Source organism: Canis lupus, chromosome 22 (genome assembly GCF_048164855.1).
Source record: "Canis lupus baileyi chromosome 22, mCanLup2.hap1, whole genome shotgun sequence".
Taxonomy (NCBI): Eukaryota; Metazoa; Chordata; class Mammalia; order Carnivora; family Canidae; genus Canis; species Canis lupus.
The window spans coordinates 48,641,207-48,668,245 of record NC_132859.1 but is presented as its reverse complement, the minus strand read 5'-3'; the positions used below and the strand labels follow the sequence as shown (position 1 = coordinate 48,668,245).

Below are 27,039 nucleotides of genomic sequence, written 5' to 3'. Positions count from 1 at the left end.
CTTGTCCATATATTCCTGTGGCTACATTTTCAGTACAAGTCTATAGATGATCCTAAGAAAGATCTCCCTCTGACCTTGATCCCAGAGAGGCAGAGGGCCCTGACCCAAATTTGTGGATGTGGTCTAAACACACCCTAATAAGGACTGCCAGCTTAGTCACAATTCTCATTTCAAAAACATCTGTGCTGAAGTAGTGCTCAGAACCATATTCAGCAGCAAAGTCTGTGTCTATTTTTTTAAAAGGTTTTATTTTAGGGGTGCCTGGTTGGCTCAGAGAAGCATGCCACTTCTTGATCTCGGGGTCATGAGTTTGTATATAGATTTCTTAATAGCATTTTCATAATTATCCCAATTAGTCAAAAAGAGTATGAAAGTAGTTCCCCAAACCCACTGACATTTCAAGAAAAAACTTTTGAAACTGCAAGTGGTTAAGGCTAGAAGGAAATGGCTGGCCAAGCTTTCCAGAAGTAACAACTAATCGATACAGTTGCTGACACAGGTTTAGGAAGGCACAGGAGCTCCTGTTATTCCCACCCGCTCCTCACCAGCTCAGGGTCCAGGGCTCATTCAAGGGCCCTCAAAATTCCCCAAGGTGTCAGGGCCACAAAAGAATGCCCTCAGTCTTCACAACTGACCTTGACCCACTTCATTCTCTTTTGTGTACACTGCTCTGTTTCATTCAAATTCCATTAATGTTGGCAGAATGTGCTATTCTGCAGAAGTTTGTCTGGATAAATCACAATCAAGAATTATCCCCCTTTTCATGACCAAGCCCAATATTTATAACACTTCATCTGCTAATGCGTTACTGAGAGCAGTAACTTTATCGCTAAAGGTTACCAGTTCCTTAGGGCATCTGTGTGGAAAAAGCTTATTTTTGAACAAATTACAACTGGCTACGAATTGTGGTGCCTTATGGCCATTAAACTGGGATTATCACACAGATTCATTTTAAAAAGAACTCACTTGGTGGGATCTGATGTTCAGGTAAGGAACTAAGATTGGGAGAAACTCCACATTAAGGAGGACAAAACAAAATATTGGCCCAAAGTCTTCAGATTAAATATGGATCTCCCCAAATGTCAGGTGGGTTACAGTAGGAAGTGAAACTCAGAAACTGAGGTCTTCTGGCATTTCACTGCACCCTACCTTCAAAGCCAATGGTAAGCCAACTACCTAAAGCAGGAGGGATGCTGGAGATGGCAGATGGCATCAGAAGGAAAGAATTACACTGGAACAAGGCTTAAGTCCAATAGTGTCTGATATAAGTAGCCAGCATTCAAGCCCCCATCCCTCTCCAATTTTTCTGCAGTTCTTGTCAGTCAATATACTCAATCTGGTTTCAGTCAATGTGGTTTGTGGGTATAGACAAAACCTCAAAGGGAGAGGAATAATTTAGTACTGAACAAGCACGAGGTCACATCAACTGAAGAGGAAAGATGGATCAGGCTTCCTCTTCCAAGTCACAATGCTTGAAAGGTCAAGAGAAGGGGGAAAAGAGTGGGCTGCAATGGGTGGCCATCTTGCTCCCTTTAGGCAACTGTAATTCTTTACCAATGTCTTTCTCTTGCTCTCTTCCAAAATAAGAGATGGCAAAAAAAAAAAAAAAAAAAAAAACAGCCTTACTGGGCCAAGCCTCTAACTCTTTGTTAGTGTTGGGGGGGGGGGGGGGGAGGGAACACTACTTTGAAATCGCCTGCATGGTAGGATACTTCTCAACCTTTTGCTTAAGTGTCACGAAGAATGACACCAAAATGGTCCTTTATTCACTAAGAATGAATGCATCTAAAATAAACCCTGCCCTGTGTGAGGAACTGAGGTGGAGAAATGGCAAGACTAAGCAAACCATGTGACTTTTAAGTTAGCACCAGAGAAAATAAAATTGGGGAAGGGAGGGTTACATTTTAAAGGCATAGAATTGATAAGTTAAAACTTCTCTTTAATCAGGAAAAATTACAAACCCTGGTCTCCTGGCCAACTAACCACCAACAAAAGCATTTTAACGATTTCACCTCCTCATTTATAGCTTCCCCCAAAAGCTAAACTTCCTTTCTATATATGTACAATGTTTGTAAAACGACAACATAAAAAGCTAAACAGCTATGCTCAAAATTTTACATACAAGAAATTGTTTCTATTTTAAGTAGCACTTTAGGAAACCATACATTTTAATGTTGGTTTTAGTGTCCCGCAATCTGAAAGGACTCTAAAATAGTATCTATAAGTAGCTAACGTGGGAGGAAAAATTGGGAGTGTAAAAAAGGAAAATTTACTCCTATCTTCAAATCTTTCCAGATTTTAAGATTTTATTTATTTATTCATGAGAGACACAGAGAGCGAGCGAGAGAGGCAGAGACAAGGGATCCCTTCAGATTTCTTTATTCCATGTCTTAGTATTTAACTTGAAAATATTTGAATCATAAAGAATGTATAGTAGTACCAATGGAAGAACTTGTTTTCTTCATAAAACATCTTCACTGTTTCCAAAATATGTGTTTCTGATCATTGGAAATAAAAATTCTGCAGACCAAACACAAGTCTATGCAACCCTAAAACCAGTGCAGTTTAGGTTCTAGGAAGAAGAAATCAAAGGTTCCTCAGACTCCTGATACCACAACAGCCTCGCCAAACTAGCCATGGCTCACTTCCCTGGGATCCACATTGGTAAAGTCCATCCCTATGCACTTTAATGGCAAGCTAGGCACACTCCAGTGCAAATTTTAAGAGTGCACAGATTACATTCAAGGCTAAGGAATTAAGGTATATATATATATATATAAAAAAGAACACTTCTCTTCCATAAATCTTCATCAAGCATTTTTTTTTAATTAATTCAAGAGACTTCAACTTGCTAAACTGGATTCAAAGCATCAAGCTCCAAATATTTCCAAGGTATGTGTGGAAAGTTTGATTATCTGGCAAATAGAGGAGATGTAGGTGTTAAGACATACACGGCAAATCTTGTAGAGCAGATCAAAGAAATACTAGAACACAATTTCTATTCATTTTCCCCCTCTTGTTCTTATGTCTTTTGATATACAGTTTATAATTAATCTACATAGCACATACATGGTTTAACACACACACACACACACACACACACACACACACACACTGGAGGTGCTTGCCTGAAAAAAATTAAGACTCTAGGACTGTAAAATACATTGGTACTAGTACTGGTAATATCCCCACATTCACCATTACTTACTCAAAATAAGACACAAGACAAGAATTCCTTCCACAACCAATTTTAAGGCCGCAAATGGTCTTTCTCAAAGTGGTCTGAGTGGTTTCCTGAGGAAAGACAGTAGTCCAAGCCAAGGATGGTCAATCTCCAGGGATCATACTGGGTTAGAATTCTAGGACATTATATTTGTAGGAAGTCTTTTTTTTTTAAAGCCCAACGCAAGGACTAAATATAAATTATCTCAGCACCTGCACTTCATTTTCCTTCCTGGAGACCCAGGAAAGTAGCTCCTGCTGGCCCTGCCTAACTGGGTACAGTATTGCCATGGTCAGTGGGCTGAGCTACAATGTTGCCCTTGGCTCAAGAGGGCAACTGTGTCACCCCCACAGCCCCACATTGCTTTGACAGGACCTTTCCTGGGGACAGAACACGCTCACACCTCACTCTGCCTCCCACCACTTACCGCATGCCGATGCCCAGCCCTCTGGCACACAACACACACCCTGGCCGCCCCCACCCCGAGGTCTGAGCTTCCAGCATCCCTCCAGAGCCGCAAAGGGCTGGCATCCAACACGTCGAGAATACAATGAAGAGCAACCCTCAGGCAGCTGGAGCAGCCTGCTCAAGTCGCACTGAACTCAACTCTGCCCAAACTGCGTGCACAGCCTTTCCTCGAGTGCCCTTTCTCAGGTGCCCGCGCGGAGAGGAGCGGCCACCGTCCCGCGCGTGCCCACCACCGAGACGGCCGGGGGGGGGGGGGGGGAACGGACACCACCCCCCGGGCCCCCGCCGGTCCTGACCGCCGCGCCGTCGTCCCCCCACCTCCCCCCACCGCCCGCGGAACCGTCCTTCCCGGCCTGGCTGCGCCTGGGGCCTGCGGCCTTGCAGGCCTTCCAACTGACCCTTGTGGGCACAAAACGAACGGAAAACCCAACCTACGTCTTTTTAAATGAGCCACGAATCTTTTATCATTTTGTAGGAAAACACAATTCACTTGAGGTTTTGCAGGTACATTTTAAATCAAGTTCTCAAAACACCTCCTTGCCAATCCAGGGGGATGCTTAAGAAAAGCGGTGGGGAAAGAGATCCTGCTGCCTGCCTCAGCATCCCTGGGTGTCCCAACTATTGGAGGCACCCTCCCCAAAATTAAATGGGGAGAGAAAGCCAGGGTTCCAGCCTCCTTCCAAGGTCAGGAGGCATCACTGTAAGGCAGGGAGGACCCTGAATTATTTAATGGCGCCTGTCGACACAGAAGGCAACTCAGTAAAGAAACACCTTTTGAAAAACGAGGTAGACTCTGCACACAGAAAACTGGGTTTAGAGATTCCATCCATCACAATCAAACAGAAGACAGTCACCTTCCAGTCAGAGGCATGGTTTTTTTTATAAGAAGAGTATTCCAAAGCAGTTGCTGATCACTTTCTTAAAAAGGAAGGGAGAATTTGTGGGTGGGACCCCTTATATGAACCTGGTGCTTTCTCTCCTGATATTTTGGTCCTTTATTCACAGCATTGGTTTCTCAACTTTAAACTAAAAATTTCTAGCATTCTAAATGCAGAGATGATGAAAGGGCCAAAAATCAATTTCCACGTTTTCTTCTTTAAATAAAAGAGGGGAAGCAAAATTCTGCTCAAACAAAAAATTTCATTTTCTAAAGAATTATTTAGTTTAACAACAATGTAACATCTTAACATCTTTGCCAAAATTCAATCTAGTATTGCACAACTTACAAAGTGAATCTTCAGGGCATCCAGGAACCTCCAGGGAGAGGCAAGCCTCACTTCTCACTTTACACTCGCCTACACCGTTTGAATAGTTTTATAATTTTAAAAGTGTATAAATCTTTTACAAGTCTGGCAACGCTGAGCATCTTTTATTTTCACCCAAATAAAATGAATGTGGATCTCTAACGGGGAGTAATTTAAATAAAACCTGACATTTAAACTCAACTGCTGGGAGGGGGAATTCAATCAACGGCCCCTCCCAGGAGGGAAACTGGCGGATTCAAGACGCTCTTTCCCTCCCTTCATTACCCGACCCCCCCCCCCCCACCCACACACATTTATTTGACCCTAAATCTTCAAGTGATTTGACTCCATCTTTTCATTCCTGGGCTTCAGGATAGGCATTTTAGCTCATTTATTTTTCTAAAAGTGATGAAAGAACTTACTACAAACATTCACCCACGAATGTGGAAACTTCTAAGATGAATCTACTCAAAGCTTAAAAACGAAGGAAAAGAATGCCCCCTAGCCTAATACCTATAAAGGAAACTTAAAATGCGGCACCCACAACAAGCAGATTAGAATTTCAACTTTTTTCCAATAGGAGACGCCGGCTTAAGGCCATCAGGCAATAGCTCCGCCCTCCTGCCCAAATAGCAGGTTAGGAGTGAAAAAGGCTGCGCTGTGCAAGCCTCTGCCGTGTTGGGCACCAGCACGCCGGCTCCAACGCGCGGGCAGCAACTTCCACTAGGATTTTTGAAACCTTTGCCATCTGCTCTCCCTCCAAGGCAAGACCGCGGCGATTACACACATCTCACGGGTCTACAGGTAGATGGCTTAAACTACCGACCCTCCCAGCAGACCTAGCGCCTCAACATTTCTGGTCCCTTCCAGGAATGCGCTCAGGTTAAGTGGAAGTCCTCACATGATGTAAAGAATAGGCAAGGAAGTGTTTATTCGACAGCCAAAAGGGCGAACTCAAACCCCCGGGTTCGAGCCGCTGCAGATGGGTCTGGTTCTTCTCCACCGGCAGCCGAGCCCCGGGCAAAGCGGGATGGAGATACCTCCCCAACCAGGGAAACCAGTTTCCGCGGGGCTAGGAGTCGGGGCAGGCGGGAGCGGCCCCAGGGACTCCCAGCTCGGCGAGGTCAATGGGCAAGGTCTCCCACAAGCGCGCACGTGGAAACCAGGTCTCCAGACACACGCAGCCCCCCCCCCCCCCCACCGCACAGCCATCTCTACCCGAGCTCACGCCCTCCCTAAACGACCACAATCTGCAAACTTGCCAAACAAAACTGAGAACACATGCTACGGGAGAGCCCTCACTACGCTACTCCGGGAGGCCTGTGGCGCGCCCGTACACGGCGACCACGTCCAGACACACTCTTCCATCCCGCGTCTCAACGGATTGCACGTTTCGTCAAACAGAAATGTTAAAAAAAAAAAAAAAAAGTCAAAATCAAAATCCACAGAGGAGGTGTTCTCAACCCGAGAACCATCGAGGTAGGGGAGGGGGAAGCCCTCGCGCCCGGAGACCAGCTCTACACACACCCTGTGTGTGCGCCCTGGCTCGCCCTGGCTCGTCCCGGCTCCTCTTACGGGAGACAAGGGCTGCCACAGGGTGCCCTACGGAGGAGAAGGGACTCCCCGTCTTGGAGGTCGCACGCGGTCTCTCGCAGCAAGCACCCCAAAGCCAGCCTTCTGCGCACACACTTCCCAGGGAACGACCTGCCGGGCGGCGCCCGCCGCCCCCCCAAAGGTAGAACAGGCAACCCGGGGAGCGACCCCCACGCACACCCCGCTTGCTTTGGCACCGGTGCCGCGGCCCCCGGCCGGCAGGACGCGCGCCCGCGGCGGCCGCACACCCCGCTCCGCCCCCGGGGAGGCCGCCCGCGCGCTCACCTCGTCGTCGTGTTGCTGGCAGAAGCCGAGGCGCTCGGGGAACACCGACAGGATGGAGAAGGGCGCGCCCGGGAAGGGCGGCCCCAGCCCGAGCTGCGGCGCGGCGGCGGCCGCGGGCCCCGGCGGGCCGCGCTCGATGTAGTGGTCCTTGGTGAGGCGCACGCGCTGGTGCGCGCGGACGCAGTTGTCGCACAGGTGCTCCTGGCAGTCCAGGCAGCGCGACGAGGCGGCGTTGCCCTCGTCGCAGGAGCTGCAGCCGTGAGGCCGGCGCAGCAGCAGCGCGGACGGGGAGGCCGCGGGGCCGCCGGGCGCCGAGCGGGAGGGCGCGGGCGGCGGCGGCGCGGGCGGGAGCGGCGGCGGGGCCGAGGCGGGCGCGCGCGGGTGCGCGTGGTGCGCGTGGTGCCGGTGGTTGCTGTGGCCGCCCGCGCCCGCCGCGGCTCCGGCGCGCCCGTTCTTGGGCGGCGGCTCGTCGGCCGTGGCCACCACGGCGTCCAGCAGGTTGCTGAGCAGGAAGGCGGACGAGGGCAGCGCGTCCATGCCCGCCGCCTCGGCCAGCACGACCTTCTGGTCGCACACCGGGCAGCGCAGCTTGAGGGGCTCTCCGGGCGCGCCGCCGCCGGCCGCCGGCAGCCGGTGCGCCTCGAGGCACGGGCGGCAGAAGGCGTGCAGGCAGGGCAGGACGTGCAGGCGGCGCGCCGCGGCCCCCGGGCCCCCGCCGCCGCCGCCCGACGACGTGGACGTCTGCGAGGACGACGACGACGCGGACGAGCTGGAGGAGAGCGGCGCCGGCGAGCCGCACATCTCCTTGCACAGCAGGCAGACCTGGAAGTCGGCCTCGGGGAACGAAGCCATTTGCACGCCGACTGCGAGGAGGGAGGAGACCAGAGAGGAAGAGGAGGAGGACGGAGGCCGGCGGCCGGGCGGGTGGGGGAGCCGCCGACTCACTCACACGCACGCATCGGCCGGGCCGGCGATCCGGGAGCCGGCTCCAGAGCCGCTCGGCCGCTCCCGGGCGCGGCGGGCATCAAATGCCACTCTGCAGGGGCGACGCGGACTCCTCCCGGGACGCGGAGGCTGCGCGCCTTAGGAAGCCGAAGCGCCGGAACAAGTCCCGACACGCGAGGCGCGAGCGGGGGCAGGGGGGTCAGCGGGCTCGCCGGAGCGGCCGGAGCGGCTGGAGCGGCCGGAGCGGCTGGAGCGCGGCCCTCCCTGCAGAGGTTAGTCCCCCAAAGTGGAGTCCGCGGTGCAGTCGCAGTCCCGGCGGCCGAAGCGGAATTTGGCCCCCGAGTGTCCGCTGCGTTGCTTTTCCTCCAGCAGGCTTAGTTCGGCTCTTCTTGGGAGAGGAGAGCGCCCCAGACTAGCAAAGGCGGGAGCGGCGCGACGCCAAGCCCGTGTCCCCCCGCGCGACGCCGGCTGCCCCTCCGCATGACGCGGCGGCCAGGGGCTCCCGGGCGGCCCGGCGCGCGGCGCTCGGGGCCGGCGCGCGGCCGGGCGCGGCCTCCCCAGCAGGGCGGTGGGCCCCGGCGCGGCTGACGGAGCGGGGGCCCGGCCGCGGCCGCACGCGGGTGTACGCACGCGCCCCCCGCGCCTCGAGGCTCCCGCGCGCCCGCCCGGCGGACGCGGCCGCCGACACCCAACACGCACGCGCGCCCCACGCGGCCCGGCCCTCGTGCCCCGCCGCGCCCGGCCTCGGCGCCTCCTGCGCGCGCTCCGGCCCCTCCGGCTCAGCCGCGCTGCAGCGCGGGGCCGCAGGTCCCCGCGGGCCGCCCTGAATTATTCATCGGCGGGAAGATATTAGGTGTACCCGCCGCCCGCTCCGCGCGAGCCGTCGTGCAATGCTATCCGAGCTCCGCGCGCGCCCCGCGCCCCTCCTCCTCCTCACGTCCGTCCTCTCTGAAACCTTGGCAGCCAAGGGGGATCACATTTCCTTTGTCATCGGGCCATTTCGCCCTCGCCTCGGTCCCCCTCCGATCCCGAGCCGCGAGGACGGAGCCTCCTCCGGGGCGCGCTGGAATCAGTGGAGCCGGCCCCGGCCCAGCCCGGTGAGCCCGGGAGCCGCGTGGCCAGCGCTGCCGGCCCGCGTCATCTTCCTTCTGAACGAGTCGCCGAGCGAGACTCGGGTGGCCCCGGCCCCGGCCGCGCCTGCCCTGCCGGCCTGCGCTCGGGCGGTGCGCTCCGGCCTCCCGGGGTTTGCACGACCCCCCCCCCCCCGGTTCGGGCCGAGTGCGTGCGCGCGCGCGCGTGCCCCTCTTTCTCTGCTTTGCCGCCTCTTCCTCCTCCTCCTCTCCTCTCGGGACGCCGGTTATTGGGACTGATTGGAATTCGGAATCCTTTTAATCTCCAAAGGAGCAAACTCACTTCCGCCCGAGTGCTGGGAGGGGGCTGGGGGAGGGGACGCAGGGGAGGGGGTTCCAGGCAAACAGGAAACATTAGCCCTCTCGGCACGGCTCGCTTTTGTGTGCTCCCTCCCTCCTCCCTCCTCCCTCCTCCCTCCTCCCGGCCGCTGGGGAGAAGAACGCCCCCGGGCTTCGGTGCGACGACCTTTGAAACCTCCCGGAGCGAGGAGCGGAGGGCTACTCTTCGTTTATTTAAAAAAGAAAAGATTGCGTTCTGAATCCTAGTTCCACGGAGGCCGATAACCACCGCCAGTGAGGTCTGGGTTCTCCCCCCCACCCACACACACACTTTTTTTTTCTTTCCTTTTTACGTTTTCTTAAGGACTCTGCAATAGCAACACCAAAACACACACTTGCGTGCAATTGGATGCGTGGAATTTAACGAATCTGAATTCAGATCTGCGGAGGAGCCAGTTTCCTTTTGAATGTAATGGGGGTTGGGGGGCAGAGGGCAGCTGTTCAGGGAGGCTACCCGGTGATGGCCCCGCGGCCATCTGGGTGGTGTCTCGGGCTGCCTGAGCAGTTTTGAGAGAGGAGCTTGCTTGGCCCTAGAAGGGCTGACTTCGAGGAGCAGAAGGGCCACATCCCAGGATTTAGAGGGTATCTGGTCTGAAGGCCAGGGGGTGGAACAGTTGTCCCCACTGTCAAGCTGTTAGTGACATCTTGGGTTCTACTTGTATGGGCAGCTAACTGGATGAATCTCAAAAACATCATGATAAGAGAAAAAAGCCAAACACAAAAGAGTTCATACTGTGTGGTTCCATTTACAGGAGATTCTAGAATAGTCCAAAACCAAGATGTGAGAATACGAAAGGCATCCCTGGAGGTAAGGGACTTGGACTGGGAAGGGGGATGACAGAAGCTTCTGGCATAATGAAACCAATATATCATTGGTGTGTACATTTGTCAAAACTTGTAAGCCTGCCATTCAAGATCTGTGCAAAATTTCACTGTGTGTAAATTGTACCTCAATAAACAAACAAAAAAACTCGGTATCCAGCTTAAATAACCAAAGAGATAACAGGAAGAAACAAAAAATAAAGGCAACCATATAAACATTCCCAGCTCCTCTGAATTTGGGTTCATCAGGATTCAGGGTGTTTTCCAGGGAAAATCAACATGGAAAGCTCTCAAATCCACCCAGCTGGACAAATGTGCTCAAGTCCTCAGGCTGCAGAAACACCTCCCTAAAGGGACAAATCCATCCTGAGGCCCTGAGATAGGTATTGTCCTGAGATGGGAAGAGCTTCCAGGTGGAGGAAGAGCCTGGCAGGCCCAACATGGAAGGCCAGGTCCTCAGCTGCTCTTAGAAGCTCTCCCCTCAGCACCTGGAGTGAATCTAAGCTCACGGAGCATTCACTGAACTCTGCAAGGAGTGTAAAAATTATTATCACATAAAACCAAAACATATGTTCATTGTATCTCGATAAAACTAGAAAAACACAAAACAAAGCTCTTCTTTGCCAATGAAAGAGAAGTAAACATCTTATACTTTAAGATTACGTTGGAGCTTCTCTTGCTACCATCTACTGCCAGTATGAGTTTCTTCCATAATTTGAGAGCTGCATGTAAACATGTACATGCTTCCACATGAATCTAAACACCTATAGAATTTTCTACCATACTGGCGTTGCTCCAGAGGTGTTATATTTCTAGAGTTTGTTTCTTTTCCTTTCTTTGGTTGTTTTTAATTCTTTTTTTTTTTTTTAAACAAAAACAAGAGGAAAACAGATGGGGGAAGAGAATTGCCAGAAGGAAGATGGCCCCAGAGGGTCACAGAAGGGATAGGCGGCCAGCCCTGCTGACACCCAGTTGGTTGGCCCCACCCTCCATCGTCTAAAAAGGTTTAAAAAAAAAAAAAAAGGCCAAGGGGGGAGAAAAAAAAAAACCTCTACAGTCCTCCTGGTCTTAAGACTCTAAGAGAGAGTTTGCAAGTGGATGACCAAGATGAAAAGCCAACTGAAGGGCAGCTCGGGTGGCTCAGCAGTTTAGTGCTGCCTTCAGCACAGGTTGTGATCCTGGAGACTGGGGATCGAGTCCCACGTCGGGCTCCCTGCATGGAGCCTGCTTCTCCCTCTGCCTGTGTCTCTTTCTCTCTCTCTCTCTCTCTCTCTCATGAAAAAAATAAATAAAATCTTTAAAAAAAAAAAAAGAAAGAAAGAAAGAAAAGCCAGCTGAGACATCCTACATCCTAGAGGAGCAGAAAGGTGTAACTCCAGGAACAGGAATCAAACTTGACAGCGGTGTGTGGGTTAGTTTCCTGGGGACAACTGCTCAGAATAAAACAAAAAGTAAGAGAAGGGAGAAAAAAAAGGTTTTGATTTCTTTTTTTAAGATTTTATTTATTTATTCATGAGAGACACAGAGAGAGAGACAGAGACACAGGCAGAGGGAGAAGCAGGCTCCATGCAGGGAGTCCAACGTGGGACTCCATCCTGGGTCTCCAGGATCACATCCTGGGCTAAACCGCTGAGCCACCCAGGCTGCCCAGGAGGGTCTTTTAAATATGGTAAATAGGGATCCCTGGGTGGCGCAGCGGTTTGGCGCCTGCCTTTGGCCCAGGGCACGATCCTGGAGACCCGGGATCGAATCCCACGTCGGGCTCCCTGCATGGAGCCTGCTTCTCCCTCTGCCTGTGTCTCTGCCTCTCTGTCTCTCTCTCTCTGTGTGACTATCATGAATAAATAAATAAAATCTTTAAAAAAAAAAAAAATAAATAAATAAATAAATATGGTAAATAGATAAAGAACAAATTAGGATTGGACTAAGGCTATAGCTTATTCATGAGAGGAATAAGAGCCACCTATCCAGATGAAAGGTCCAAGACAAGTCCCCTGCTATAAACTAGTATTAAATTTTTCATTGCCACTAGCTAATAAACACCCTTCCTTAGCAAGGGAGGAGCAAGCAACCTTTCAGTTTTCCCTCCACTAGTTAATATTACACAGGGGGTACATATACATTTCTGGATCCTGAAAATAAATCATTTGTATTTTTTTTTTTAAGATTTTTTTATTTGTTCATGAGACACACAGAGAGGCAGAGACATAGGCAGAGGGAGAAGTAGGCTCCTTGCAGGAAGCCCAATGTGCGACTTTATCCCAAGACTCTGGGATCAGGCCCAGAGCGGAAGGCAGAAGCCCAGCCGCTGAGCCACACAGGCGTCCCTCCTATTTTGTTTTCAAAGATGACATTGGGGGATCCCTGGGTGGCGCAGCGGTTTAGCGCCTGCCTTTAGCCCAGGGCGCGATCCTGGAGACCCGGGATCGAGTCCCACATCAGGCATGGAGCCTGCTTCTCCCTCTGCCTGTGTCTCTGCCTCTCTCTGTGTGTGTGACTATCATAAGTTAAAAAAACAAAAAACAAAGATGACATTGGATTGCTGCTCTCTCAGACCTGGGGTGCGGGGTAGGGAGTGGGGTGGCTAGGCTACATTATCATCACCTGCTTTTTTTCTTTTTTCTTTTTTTTTTTTTTAAGATTTTATTTATTTATTCATGAGAGAGACAGAGAGAGGCAGAGACACAGGCAGAGGGAGAAGCAGGCTCCTCGGAGGAGCCCGATGTGGGACTTGATCCTGTGACTCCGGGATCATGCCCTGAGCCAAAGGCAGACTCTTAACCACTGAGCCACCCAAGCATCCCTATCATCTGTTTTCATCTTGTCCTTTAATTAAATATTTGATGTATCCGCTTGTTGTGATGTCAAAATTGCACCTTTCACCAGCATCCTGAGGGTGCATTTACATAATTTTAAGTACACAAATCAGCAGAGTATTCTCTTTAAACATTTTTTTTTCTTTTTTTTTTTTCTCTTTAAACATTAAACAAATATTACACAATTACTATTTTGAGCCATATAGGTAGAGAGGTACCAGCTTCACAGACACTGTTGAATCATTGCCTGCATCCTGCCAGTTGCAAGGGTGCAGTGGAGTTCTACATACCTAGCCAACTTGACTCTACCCTGACTCTGGCCTTGAAATCATTTGACAGAAGTGTGTCAGCTGCTTTCATCAACCCAGAGTTCAGAATAGGCACATCAGGACCATATAACATAAGCTCTAGTCACCTAGAAATTTATAGACTACAGTAGAGATATCTGAACTGTACATGTGAAAGGTAAAAAATCCATAAGCAGATGTGGTAGTTAAAAGTAGTGCAGAGCTCAGCTAGGCTTATATCCCAGCTCCACCACTCTTTACTGTGTGACCTTGAACTAGTTAGACTCCCTGTACCTCAGATTTCTCATGCTTTTAATGGTGCAAGCACCTAGCTCACCAGGGATAAATGAGCTACTAAAAGTACTGTGCTTAGTATAGCACCAATCACATGTAAATACTCAAGCACACATTTAAATATTAGCTTTTTATCATCATTATTCTGCAGTGTCCCTACCACTTAAATGTATCATGGCCTCATCACTGCCTTCCACTGGCCCTCTGCCTCTTGTACAACCAATTGAGTTTTCCTTCCCTCCCTAACAGTTGCCATCTCCTGTCACTCTTCTTCAAGCCCCCAGTGTGGCTGCCTGTGGCCCACTATGTTGAAGCTAAGCTCCCAGCCTAGATTTTCTAAAATGAAATATCCACCTTTCATAAGGGGGCAAATAACAGTAAAGGTGGTTTTTAAGACAAACATAGCAGAAAATCAAAATATGTATAAATCAATACGTACTGTATATCTGAGCAGCTTCTTATTCCAGATGCTCTCTGATTTTGTAGCTGAAAATCTCCATGCCATTCAAATTTCCCTTTTTCGGCCTAACCCAGGCCCTCACTCATTCCACCTGCTCCAGATTTCAAGGGCTCCCTCTTACCTAAATTTGACTCAAACTTGGGACACCTGGGTGGCTCAGTGGTTGAGTATCCGCCTTTGGCCCAGGGCCTGATCCTGGAGCCCTGGGATTGAGTCCCACATCAGGCTCCCTGCATGGAGTCTGCTTCTCCCTCTGCCTCTTTCTCTGTGTCTCTCATGAATAAATAAATAAAATATTTATTTATTTTTTTCTCCCCCTCCCCTAAAATCTTAAAAAAAAAAAAAATTAACTCAAACTGCTTAACCTGACGGCCAAGATCTCCATGCCGGATATCAAATCTCCCTTTCTGCCACTCTTCAACACAAGCCCTGCCCACCACCTGTCTACCTACACCCAAACTCAACTGCTTCAGACCCATTGTCTTTTGCCTGGCCCTGGCTATTCTGACTCCATGTCTCCGGATTCCTTGCCTGTGCTATTTCGGTTGCTATCTCTGTCTCTCTCAAATAAATAAATAAAATCTTTAACAAATAAAATAATTTCAAAATGCAAAGTAAACAAATATAAAAGTAAGTAAAACTAAGCTTAAGAGATAAAAGCTAAAAAAAGGGAGAAAGAAAAAGGGGTGGTATATAGGGAAATAAACAAATGCTTATGTCTGGGGGCAGCCTGGGTGGCTCAGCGGTTTAAGCACCTCCCTTTGGCCCAGGGCGTGATCCTGGAGACCCGGGACCCCCGTCGGGCTCCCTGCATGGAGCCTGCTTCTCCCTCTGCCTGTGTCTCTCTCTATGTGTCTATCATGAGTAAATAAATAAAATCTTAAAAAAAAATGCTTATGTCTGATGACAACATTTATTGGTTTCCTCCTACCTGATAACACCCTCAGGAGGTGCCAACAGTCTGCTCAGGAATTAGGAATCCCCTTAAGAGAGGACTATGACCAGGCTGGGGAGACCTAAGGCACTGGCTTGTAGCCACTGAAAACCCATGGTCACCCATGCATCCAGCACCCATCATCCAATGAAGAGTCACTGAGGGCCACTGGTGTCCAGACCAGAGCTTGCAACTTAGCCCCCACCTCCAAGGAGCTGGCTCCAAGGAGCTAGTTTTATATGGGAGACAAACACATGAAACTACTACAGTGTGGTTTGGCAGAAACCTACAGCAGCAGGAATGTGGGAGTTTGTGTCTAGATCTGGAGAGGGAACCTGCCAGAAATGAGAGAGAGAGAGAGAGAGAGGGAGAGGTAGAGACACAGGCAGAGGGAGAAGCAGGATCCATGCAGGGAGCCTGATGCAGGACTCGATCCCAGAACCCCGAGATCACAGCCTGAGCCGAAAGCAGACACTCAACCACTGAGCTACCCACGTGTCCCTCAAAATTGTGGGTTTTTTTTTTTTTTGTTTTTTTTTAAGATTATTTATTCATGAGAGACACAGAAGGAGAGAGAGGCAGAGGCACAGAGAGAGAAGCAGGCTCCATGCAGGGAGCCCAATGTGGGACTCGATCCGGGGACTCCAGGATCATGCCCTGAACCAAAGGCAGACGCCCAACCACTGAGCCACCCGGGCGTCACTCAAAGTTGGTTTTGAAGGCTGTGTAAAAGTTTTCCAGTAGAAGAGAATAAGCAGTTATAGAGGGGACAGTCTAACAAGCACAGATGTCGGAGACAGTGCGCAACTCCCCAGCAATGTTTCAGCAAGTGCATGCAGAGCAAAAGCACCGGGCTGGGAGGCTGGACAGCTGAGTCACTGTTGAAAGGCCTAGAGGAGGTCAGGGTTTCTGAGTTGGGATTTTAAGAGGATATTGCCACGGTTGTGTGAAAACTATTACACACAGACAGAGGGAGTGGCTGGTACAAAAGCACAGAGGTCAAGAACGAGCAAATCCCAAGGTGAGGGCTGGTAAACACCTGGAGCCCATGAGTCTGCACAGGTGGGGTTGTGCAAAGTGTTTGCTTCTCACCTGGGCCTGAGTGCTTTCACGTAAGTCCTTAGCCTGTCGCCCCACAGCTGAGGGCAACCAGGAAAACAACATGACTTCACAGATTTATAACAGAGGCAATTTAGGGGAAAGATTCTGTTGGACAGGTAATGGAACCCAGCGGTCAGTGAGAGCAGGAAGCTGCTGCCATTTTTGCCAGAGGGTCAGAGCTCAGGGGTCACCTGCTGGAAGCTGAAACCACAACAGGCCTGAAGCTGGAGCCACGGAAGAGACGCAGCCACAGCTGGAGATAGGAGCTGCTACCCAGGACGGGGAGAGAGGAGGGCAGAGATACCCTGCTCTTTCCCTTCCTCCCACTTTCCAATCCGCCAGCAGCCTCTTCTTAGCCAAACTGGGCCAGAGACCGACTGACTCAGGAACCTTGAGGGTGCAGATGCCAGGATCAGCATGTGCACGGTGGGACACAGAGCCAGGCAGGCAAGGGCAGGAGCAGGTCTGAGGGCACAGGGGTCCACAAGCAGCCTTGTCAGGATCTCTCCAGGAATTGTTTTGTTCTTCCTATAAATTGCACGATCCTTTTGGTACCAGTACCAGCATAAATCTAATCAACCCCCAGGACCACCAGTATCCAGCTGCTCAGGCCAAACACTTTACAGTCACCCCCACCTCTACTTCTTCACTTTTGTCTTTTTTTAAAAAAAATATTTTATTTATTTATTTGAGAGTGACAGAGCAAGCATGAACAAGGTGGTGGGGGGATAGGCAGAGGGAGAAGGAGAAGCAGACTCCCCTCTGAGCAGGGAGCTGATGCGGGGCTTGATCCCAGGATCCTGGGATCATGACCTGAGCCAAAGGCAGATGCTTAACCACCTGAGCCACCCAGGTGCCCCTTCACTTTTGTCTTTCTCTCATCCAATCCATTATGAAATCCACCCCCTTGATCCCTGGGTGGCTCAGTGGTTTAGCATCTGCCTTCAGCCCAGGGCATGATCATGGAGTCCTGGGATGCAGTTCCACGTTGGGCTCCCTATATGGAGCCTGCTTCTCTCTCTGCCTGTGTCTCTGCCTCTCTCTCTCTCTCTCTCTCTCTCTCTTTCTCTGTGTGTGTGTCACTCATGAATAAATAAATAAAATCTTTTAAAAAAAATTAAAAAGCAATATCTCATTTAATCCTTATAATCATCCAGAAAGCTAGGATCTATCTTTACCCCAATTTTATAGAAAAGGCCTAGAGAAAGATTTTTTAGGTCACCAAAAGTACAATCCATGAAAGAATAAATTGATAAATTGAATAAATTGGACTTCATAAAATTTCTTTATTTATTTGAAGATTTTATTTATTTATTCATGAGAGGCAGAGAGACAGAGAGACATAGGCAGAGGGAGAAAGAAGCAGGCTCCCTATGGGGAGCCTGATGTGGGACTCGATCCCAAGATCCCAGGATCACAATCCCAGCCAAAGGCAGACACTCCACCACTGAGCCAGCGAGGCTCCCCTGGACTTCATAAAATTTAAAATCAACACAAAAGACAATGAAAACAGAACAGATTGGAGAAAAATCTTTGCAAAGCATGTATCTGATAAAGGATTTATTTCCAAGATATATATAAAGCACTTTCAAATAAAGGGAAAACAATTATAAAACAACTTTCCCAAAAAAAAGGCCAAAGCTTTAAACAGACACTTCATGATTTGCAAATGAACATATAAAAAGAAACATATGGGGATCCCTGGGTGGCGCAGCGGTTTGGCGCCTGCCTTTGGCCCAGGGCGCGATCCTGGAGACCCGGGATCGAATCCCACGTCGGGCTCCCGGTGCATGGAGCCTGCTTCTCCCTCTGCCTATGTCTCTGCCTCTCTCTCTCTCTCTGTGTGACTATCATAAAAAAAAAAAAAAAAAAAAAAAATTAAAAAGAAACATATGAAAAGAAACATCATTAGGTGTTAGAGAAATGCAAATTAAAACTACAATGAGGGGCACCTGGGTGGCTTAGTCCATTAACAGACTCTTGATTTCCTCTCTGGTCATGATCTAGGGGTGGTGGGATCAAGTCCCTCATTGGGCTCCACACTCAGTATAAAGTCTGCTTGAGGGACACCTGGGTGGCTCAGTGGTTGAGCATCTGCCTTTGGCTCAGGACATAATCCAGGGATTGAGTCCCACATCTGGCTCCCCTGCATGGAGCCTGCTTCTCCTTCTGCCTATGTCTCTCTGTCTCTTTCTCTCTGTGTCTCTCATGAATAAATAAATAAAATCTTTAAAACAAAATGAATAAACAGGGATCCCTGGGTGGCGCAGCGGTTTAGCACCTGTCTTTGGCCCAGGGCGCGATCCTGGAGACCCGGAATCGAATCCCACGTCGGGCTCCCGGTGCATGGAGCCTGCTTCTCCCTCTGCCTGTGTCTCTGCCTCTCTCTCTCTATCTGTGTGTGACTATCATAAATAAATAAAAATTAAAAAAAAAAACTAAAAACAACAAAACAAAACAAAATGAATAAACAAAATCTTAAAAACACAATGAGGGCAGCCCAGGTGGCTCAGTGGTTTAGCGCCACCTTCGGCCCAGGTTGTAATCCTGGAGTCGGGGGATCAAGTCCCACCTCAGGCTCCCTGCATGGAGCCTGTTTCTCCCTCTGCCTGTGTCTCTGCCTCTCTCTCTGTGTCTCTCATGAATAAATAAATAAATTAAATTAAAATTAAAAAACCCCACACACACACACAAAAAAAATAAAATAAAAAATAAATAAAAACCCCACACAATGAGAAATGACATGCGTCTATTACAACGGCTAAAATGAAATAAAAACACAAAACTGAGCATACAAAGCTTTGATGAGGACGTGGACAAAACAGAACTCTCATACCTCCCTGGTAGAAATGTAGAATGGTACATGTTTAAGCCATTTTGTAGTTCCTTGAAAAGTTAACAGCCATTCCACTCACAGGTATTTTTCCAAGAGGAAAGATACACTCATCCAAACAAAGACTTGTATATGAATGGTCATAGCACCCTATGTGTAATAGCCAAACTTGAAAACAACCCATTGACCATTAGCAGAGGAATAAATCAACAAATTATAGTATATCCACATGATAGAATATTACTCGCCAATAAAAAGAAATGCATTACTGATTCATACAACTCGAATTAATCTCAAAGTCAGGCTGAATGAAGGAAGTCAGACCCCCACCCCCGCCAAAGTACAAATTGTATAGAAGAATATACATTATGTGGTCCTACCTATGTAAAACTCCAGAAAATGCAAATTGACCTTTAGTTAAAGGCAGAACAGTGGTTGCCTCCGGGAGAGAGGTTCAATGGAGGGATTATTAAGGGGCTCAAGAAAACTTCTAGGGGTGAGATATACTCATCCTCATGGTGTGGTTATGGTTTTGCAGAAATACCCATATATCAACACTGGTCAAATTGTGTACTTTAAGTGTGAACAGTTGATTCATTGTATATTAGTTAGACCTCAACAAAGCTGTTTTATTTTTAAAGATTTTATTCATTTATTCATGAGAGACTCAGAGAGAGAGGCAGAGACACAGGCAGAGGGAGAAGGAGTCTCCATGCAGGGAGCCCGATGTGGGACTCGATCCCGGGTCTCCAGGATCACACCTTGGGCTGAAGGTGGCGCTAAACCGCTGAGCCACCCAGGCTGCTCTTTACCCTTTTATTTCTAATCACATCCTTGTGCATTTCCTAAAAATACAAACATTATCTTATAGAACCAAAGTACAGTTACCGAAACCAAGAAATTTTGCATTTATCGACTCCTATTACCTGATCCATCAGCTGTATTAACATTTAACATGTATTAACATGTAACACTACTCATCCTGTTAGTGGGTAGTGCATCTACTCATCCTGTTAGTGGGTATTAGTTGTCCTAATAATGTCCTTTCTGGACACATATGTGTTCCCCTTCCCAGGCCTGTCGGGGCACATGCTGCCTTCTGTGCCCTCCCTCTCCTGTCCCCGTTAAGCTGGGATGGACCCTCCACCCTCATTGTCTCTCAGGGCCCTGACGCTGCAGAAGGTTCCAGGCCCATTGTTTTGTTTCCTCACAGGGTTCAAATGCCCCCGAAGATCTCACCTCTCACCATGCTGTTACCAAGCTCTTCTTGTCCAGACCCAGGGGAGGGGCTCCTTTCAGAGCCTTGTAAAACCTTAAATAAACGACATGAACAAATTCCACTTTGACCACTATCTTGTTAAAATTCCTTAAAAAAGTTAACTCGTTGGGCCCAAAGCACCTTAACAAAAGCCAGGCTGTACTTCTCCTACTATTCACTGTTCCTCAAAGGGTTTTATGTGCTGTTTAATGATTTTTCACAAATAGTTTTCCTTGCCCTTAAAGTTGGATTAATTGAATTTTAATTCAGTAGGATCACCCTCTAAAAAAAGAAACACTGGTTATGCAGGTTGAGTTAAGGCCACTAGACTAATTGAGACCTTCTCCAAGCAGAGTAGGATTTTTTTTTAAAGATTTTATTTATTTAGGGATCCCTGGGTGGCGCAGCGGTTTGGCGCCTGCCTTTGGCCCAGGGTGCGATCCCGGAGACCCGGGATCGAATCCCACATCGGGTTCCCGGTGCATGGAGCCTGCTTCTCCCTCTGCCTGTGTCTCTGCCTCTCTCTCTGTCTCTCTGTGACTATCATAAATAAATAAAAATTAAAAAAAAAAAAAGATTTTATTTATTTATTCATGAGAGACAGAGAGAGAGGCAGAGACACAGAAAGAGGGAGAAGCAGGGTCCTCAAGGGGACCCCAATGTGGGACTCGATCCCAGGACCCGGGATCATGCCCTGAGCCGAAGGCAGATGGTCAGCCGCTGAGCCACCTAGGAGTCCCGAAGCAGAGTAGGATTTTTTTTTTTTTTAAAGATTTTATTTATGTATTCATAGACACAGAGAGAGAGAGAGGCAGAGACACAGGGAGAAGGAGAAGCAGGCTCCATGCAGGGAGCCCGACGGGGGACTCGATCCTGGGTCTCCAGGATCACAGCGCAGGCTGCAGGCAGCGCCAAACTGCTGCGCCACCAGGGCTGCCCCAGAGTAGGATTTTGAAGGGTGGAAAATCCAGCCATGCGGCACCCTGAACACACCTCTCCTTTGGACCATAAAGAAAACATCCCCTGTTCCTTCTCAGAAAGGAAACCTGCCATTGCAACCTTCTTGGGCTGCATCTACTCATCCTGTTAGTGGGTAGACCTAAACCACTCCTGTGGTTGTCCACTTGTCCTGACCATTTCAGGAAGCCACTGTCATTTAAAACAAACAAACAAAGCATTTTTGTTTTGATTAAAATAAATCCTCGAACAGATAAAACATAGTTGGAATTCCCCAAACACAAAAGACTATACCTAGAAAAGTTTAGACTTTCTCTCCGGAATCCCAGCCTCAACTTCACTATTCTCAGCTGTTTCTGCTGGCTCAGGCAGCAGAATCTTTAAATAGAATCTTTAAAAAAAGAAAAGAAAAAAGTAAAATCTTCACTTTTTATTTATACATTTATTTTTTTTTAAGATTTATTTATTTAAGAAAATGTATTTATTTATTTATTCATGAGAGACACAGGAGGAGGGAGGAGCAGGCTCCATGGAGGGAGCCCGATGCGGGACTCGATCCCGGGACTCCGGGATCAGGCCCTGAGCCAAAGGCAGGTGCCAAACCACTGAGCCACCCAGGGATCCCCCTATTCATACATTTATTCACACAGAGAGGCAGAGACACAGGCACAGGGAGAAGCAAGGAGGCGGATGCCGGACTTGATCCTGGGACTCCCAGGATCATGCCCTGAACTGAAGGTAGATGCGCCCAACTGCTGAGCCACCCAGGTGTCCCATAGATAAAATCTTTAAAAATATATATAAGCTTTGTAACAGGCTTGTGAGTTTCATATTATTACAATCCCATTGTACAGATAGGGAAACTGTAGCAAGAGAGGAGGAGTTGCCCAAGGTCACACAGGAAGGAGCGCACCTGGGACCAGGACCCAGGTCACTGGGCTCTGGAGTCTGTTTCCTACCTTCTTCCCAGCCAGCTCCAGGAAGAGAGTATACAAGGGGACGCTTCGCAAACAGATGAGAAAGAAAGCAAAGTGGGACAGGCCCCCAGAAGAAACCGGTCTCTTGCCCGGTTTGAGTGACTAGAGTCTCACTGGGAGTCATGCCTGGGCAGTGTCTTCACTGGGCCCTTTGCCAAGCCCGCTCTCCCCGGGGACCCCTTTCCCACGGGCACAGCAGGAATCCTGTCCCAGCAGGCTCCTTGGTCCTACTACTGACTGTGGCAACAGGAGTCATGGGGTCCAAGGACTGGAAGGAGGCTCCTCTCTTTACGCCCCCTCCCATCCCTGCTCTCCCGCAGACTCATCAAGCCCTGATGTGGGGCCTGGGTGGCTCAGCAGGTTAGTCTTCTGCCTTCAGCTCAGCTCATGATCCCAGGGTCCTGGGATCCAGCCCCACCTGCGGCTTCCCACTCAGCAGGGGTGTCTGCCTCTCCCTCTCCCTCTGCTCCTCCCCTGGGCTTGTGAGCTCTCTCTCCAATAAATAAAAACTTAAAAAAAAAAAAAAGCCCTAATGTGAGCTAAAGGTCCCCAAAGATTTGTCGCCACTTGTAGACGGGGTAACCCCAACTCAAGACTGCTGTGCACCAGCATTTGGCCAGATGAGGCTGAAGTATGGGCAGCCACGGCTGGTGGCTCCTCGTCGCGTCGCCCTGGCACCCCCTGATCCCAGCGGGGTTCCTCCCAACAGCCCTGTGGATTGCCCGGGGCCAACTCTCCTGTCACCCACGCTGTTCCCTTGCCAGCGTTCAGGACTAATGAAAACCACCATCATTAAATGGCAATTGAAGATGGAGTTTCTGGACCTGGAAAACGTGCTGTTTTAAGACAGGTAATTTTTTTTTTTTAAAGATTTTATTTATTTATTCATGAAAGAGAGAGAGAGAGAGGCAGAGGGAGAAGCAGGCTCCATGCGGGGAGCCCGACACGGGACTCGATCCCGAGTCTCCAGGATCACACCCTGGGCCAAAGGCAGGCGCCAAACCGCTGAGCCACCCAGGGATCCCCCTAGCAAGAGCAGAGAGCTTTGTAAGAAACCAGGGTCCTGGCTTCTGAACAGAGAGGTACTTTCGCCTGGGGCACAGGGCATCAGGAATTAAAACAGTAAGTACATCTTCAACTCATAAAAATGCATGCCTGACCATCAAGAAATAATCAGATAGATCAAGGTAGAAGAAACTTCTCCAAGAACGCTGGCCTGAAACCCTCAAACCTATAAATGTCCTGAGTGACCAAAAAGACTTGGGAGATGTTCTGAGTTCAAGAGGACCTGAGACAAGCAAATGCAGTGCATGATCGTGAAGTGGATTCAGGACCAAGGGGGAAAATGATAGAGGGCATTGTGGGGGCAACTGAGACATTTTAAATATGGATTGTATGTGGGTTTTTTAAGATTTTACTTATTTATTGGACATGGAGGGAGACCCCAAGCAAAGGGAACAGCAGACAGAGGGAGAGGAAGAAGGTGGCTCCCCGCCAAACAGGGAGACCTTGGTGCGGCTTGATCCCAGGACCCCAAGATCATGACCAGAGTGGAAATCAAGAATCAGATGCTTAGCCCACTGAGCCACCCAGGCGCCCCAAATATGGATTGTGTGTTACTAAATAAAATTATTGTATCAATGTTAAACCTCCTGGGAGCTATAACTGTGTTTTGTTACATAGAGAAAGGCCCTGTTCTTAGAGATAGAGGCTGAAGCATTCAGTGGTGAAGTATCATTGTGTCTCCAAAGTTCACTAGACAGTTCAGTAGATAACTGGAGGGGTGTGTGTGTGTTGAGAGTGGAAGCATGCTAGAGCAAATGCTAGCAAAGTGTTAATTGGTGGATCCAGGAGATAAAGGTGTTCATTAAACCACTTCTTTGGGGCACCTGGGTAGCTCAGTTGGTTGGGCATCTCTCTTTGACAAAGGTCATGATCCAGCCTCAGGTCAGGCTCCACAGGGAGTCTGCTTCTTCCTCTCCAGGATCACGCCCTGAGCCAAAGGCAGACGTTCAACCAGAGTCACCCAGGTGTCCCTAATCTTTCTGAAAATAAAAGAGGGGAAGGTGAAAATTTAGAAATGCAATTCATAGAGCCTTCTAGAGAACCAATAGCAAATAAATAGTGACTTAGTTTCCTCTTCTCCAAAAGAATACAGGTCTTTCAGGGGACTCACAAGCACTAAGGCCCTCTATGGAACTTGGAGAATTACAGTGTCTGAGAACTGAGACTTCCCTGACAAAGGACCCCTCTACCTCACTGTATAAACCACCTTCCCTCTAGTACCTGACACTCTCTGCAGTGTGACAAGAGACCTTCTTAACTGGTTTTATTTATCTGGAATTGCCCCTTATGGTTAAGTCACCTGCAGCAGTCTCCTGTCCCTCCCTGTCTCCCCACCTGAAATGAGACTTTCTCCAAGAGGACTTTGTGTTTGAATTCTCTGGTCCTTGTCTACAATCTATTTGGCTTGGAGCCCTTGAGGCTAGGGCTATGTGCTCTGAACCTGACTTCTACCCAGTGTACTTGCCAGTGTGCCTTGCCCAGAGCAGGTGCCTTGGAGTTTAGAAATCTGATTGAGAACCCACAATGAGGGCAGCCCCTGTGGCGCAGCGGTTTAGCGCCGCCTGCAGCCCGGGGCCTGATGCTGGAGACCCGGATCGAGTCCCACGTCGGGCTCCCTGCGTGGAGCCTGCTCCTCCCTCTGCCTGTGTCTCTGCCTCTCTCTCTGTGTCTCATGAATAAATTCTTTAAAAATAGTAACGAAATGGAATCAACGAAATAAAAGTGGTAAAATAAATAAAAAGTAAAGTGAAACTAAATGAAAAACCAAATAAATAGAAGTAAAAAGGAAATTCATCAGATCGACGCCGCAGTCCTCGCAGGAAGCTGTTGGCAAGACCCTGCTCTGCCACCGCATCCCCCGGCTGCCGGGGCCACAGCTGCCGCTCGGCTCCGGGGCGTGCGGGGCCGCGGGGCGACAGCAGCGTCCCGGGGCTCGCGGCCGCGCTGACCTCGCCCCCAGCAGGGGGCGCCTCGCGGGACTGCGGGCCCCTCTACCCCTCCACCCCGCGGGCCCCTCTACCCCGCCCCCGCCCCCGCCCGCCGCGAGGGGTCTCTGGGCTGCGCCGCTCCGAGGATGACGCGCGGCGGGAAGCCCTGCCCTGGGCCTGCCTCGACGCCGCGGATGTGAAAGGCTCATCCCACGCCTTCATCCTTCTCGGCCGAATACGCGGTTTTACATGAAATACCTGACAGTGGTACATAAAATGGAAATTGGAGTAGAAAAGAAAAATAAACCTGCCTGGCGCCAAGGAGAAGGATATTGGTTCAGCAGGTTCCGCAATCGGGACGCCCGGGGGGCCCAGCGGGGGAGCGCCTGCCCTCGGCTCGGGGCGTGACCCCGGGTCCTGGGATCGAGCCCGCGTCGGCTCCCCCCGCAACCCCCTCCGCGGGCCCGCTTCTCCCTCCGCCTGGGCCTCTGCCTCCCTCTCCGTGTCTCTCATGAATAAATAAATGGAATCTTAAGAAAAAAATTCTGTACCAGGAAAGCGGAAGTGTCCCCTAACTTAATGCTCAAAGCCTTGATTCTACCTGTTCCGCACCTTCTTGCGCTGCCAGAGCTGCCTGTTATTTTATTCATGAGAGACACAGAGAGGCAGAGACCCCGGCAGAGGGAGGGGCAGGAGCCCGACGCGGGACTCGATCCCGGGACCCCGGGATCACGCCCTGGGCCCAAGGCGGGCACCAAACCGCTGGGCCATCCCGGCGTCCCAAATAAATAATAAAATCCTTAAAAAAAAAAAAAAAAAAAAAAAAGTTCCGGGACAGCTACCTGTGGGCCGACCGGACTAGGTGAGAGCGCGGCCTTGTGCAGCTCCCCGCGCCGGCCGCCCTGCGGGGGGGAGGGGAGGGCGGGGGGGAGGGGGTGGGGCGGGGCGGGGCGGGGGGGTGGGGGTGGGGACAGGGACCGGACGGGCCGCTCACATGCAAATGCCGCGGTGACGATCCGGCCCGGCGCCTCCGCGCCTCCGGGAGGCCGGGGCTGGAACAAAGCCCGAGCATTTTCTAGAAGTGAAAAGCCCGCATTCCTGGGCGGGGAGGCCGCGGGGGCGCCGGCCCCCTCCCCATTCACACCCCGGACCACACAGAGAGCCTCTCGCGCCAAATGCTAGAAGGTTCGCTGCAGCTTTTCTTTTGACCCGAGCGATGCATACGAAATGTAGATATTTCCCTAAACGCCGGCTTTGACATTTAATGCGATCCTAAGTAGTCTGAAATGTGGACGGGATTAGGCGGGGGCTTGGGGCCTACGGGGACACTTGGCCAAATCCTCCTAAATCCTCCAGGACGATTGTTTGTCACCGCACGGATCCCCTTTGCCCCAAATGAGGGGGCTAATGAACTCCGCTGCCCCCTCCCTGGCACCCCCACCCCTTCCTGCCTCGTTCTTCCCAGGGAGGAGGGAAGCTCAATGCGTCAACTGCCTGCCGGTTCTGCTTACTTGAGGCTGGGCCGGCCGAGTCTGACCCGTAACCCACCCATCCTGCGCCACTGCTTAAATCTCCCCTGGTGAGGCTCGGAGGGTCGAGGATGCGGACACCCTGGGAACCTTGGGTTATGTGACTAGGCCGCCTCCACCTTGAAAGAAGTGGGTCCTGGGACACTGCCAGGCCTAGAAAGAAAAATCACCAAAAATTCTGTCCAGTGGCTTCTGTTCATCTGGAACAGTCCACACACTGTATCATGTACAGCCCTGTCTTCAAAGTACTCACAGTCCTGGAGAGGGAAGAAAATATGTGACAAGAACAACAGAGTGTGCCTGAAGGCTGGCTGGGCCACCATGGGGCTCAACACAAAGGCTCAGTAGCCCAGAACATATCCTGGTAAGCATGGCTGGCATGAATGAAGACTTGGGGTTTAAGAGAAATGAGTCTCTTTGGGGGTTATGGCTGCAGACAGGCAGTGGGATGGCAAGGATGTTGACATGTCCAAACTGGAAAGGAGAAATTTCTGGGGAGTGGGAAGCAGTGATTCTTTTGGGGCAATGGCAGAGAATCCAGTTTGGCTGAC

The 27,039-nt window shown here is 50.1% G+C and overlaps 1 protein-coding gene and 1 long non-coding RNA gene across 4 annotated transcripts in view; both read right to left on the bottom strand.

Annotated features, from left to right (window-relative positions):
* The window catches only part of TRIM71 (tripartite motif containing 71), a 71,802-nt gene extending 63,583 nt beyond the window's left edge, over nucleotides 1-8,219 (bottom strand). The window contains exon 1 of the mRNA XM_072793493.1: nucleotides 6,814-8,219. Within this exon, the coding sequence (XP_072649594.1) occupies nucleotides 6,814-7,665 (852 nt within the window). The 5' untranslated portion in view covers nucleotides 7,666-8,219. The remainder of the gene's footprint in view (nucleotides 1-6,813) is intronic.
* Nucleotides 8,220-17,486: 9,267 nt separating this feature from the next.
* On the bottom strand, nucleotides 17,487-25,869 carry LOC140614297 (uncharacterized). 3 transcript variants are annotated; one of them, XR_012015202.1, is made up of 4 exons: nucleotides 25,802-25,869; nucleotides 21,284-21,380; nucleotides 20,014-20,086; nucleotides 17,487-17,788 (listed from the first exon to the last, which is right to left on the bottom strand). It is a non-coding gene; the product is annotated as an uncharacterized lncRNA (long non-coding RNA). The 3 variants fall into 3 exon arrangements; XR_012015203.1 differs by lacking the exon at nucleotides 17,487-17,788 and adding an exon at nucleotides 18,223-18,346; XR_012015201.1 differs by lacking the exon at nucleotides 17,487-17,788 and adding an exon at nucleotides 19,447-19,619.
* Between the last annotated feature and the right edge of the window lie 1,170 nt (nucleotides 25,870-27,039).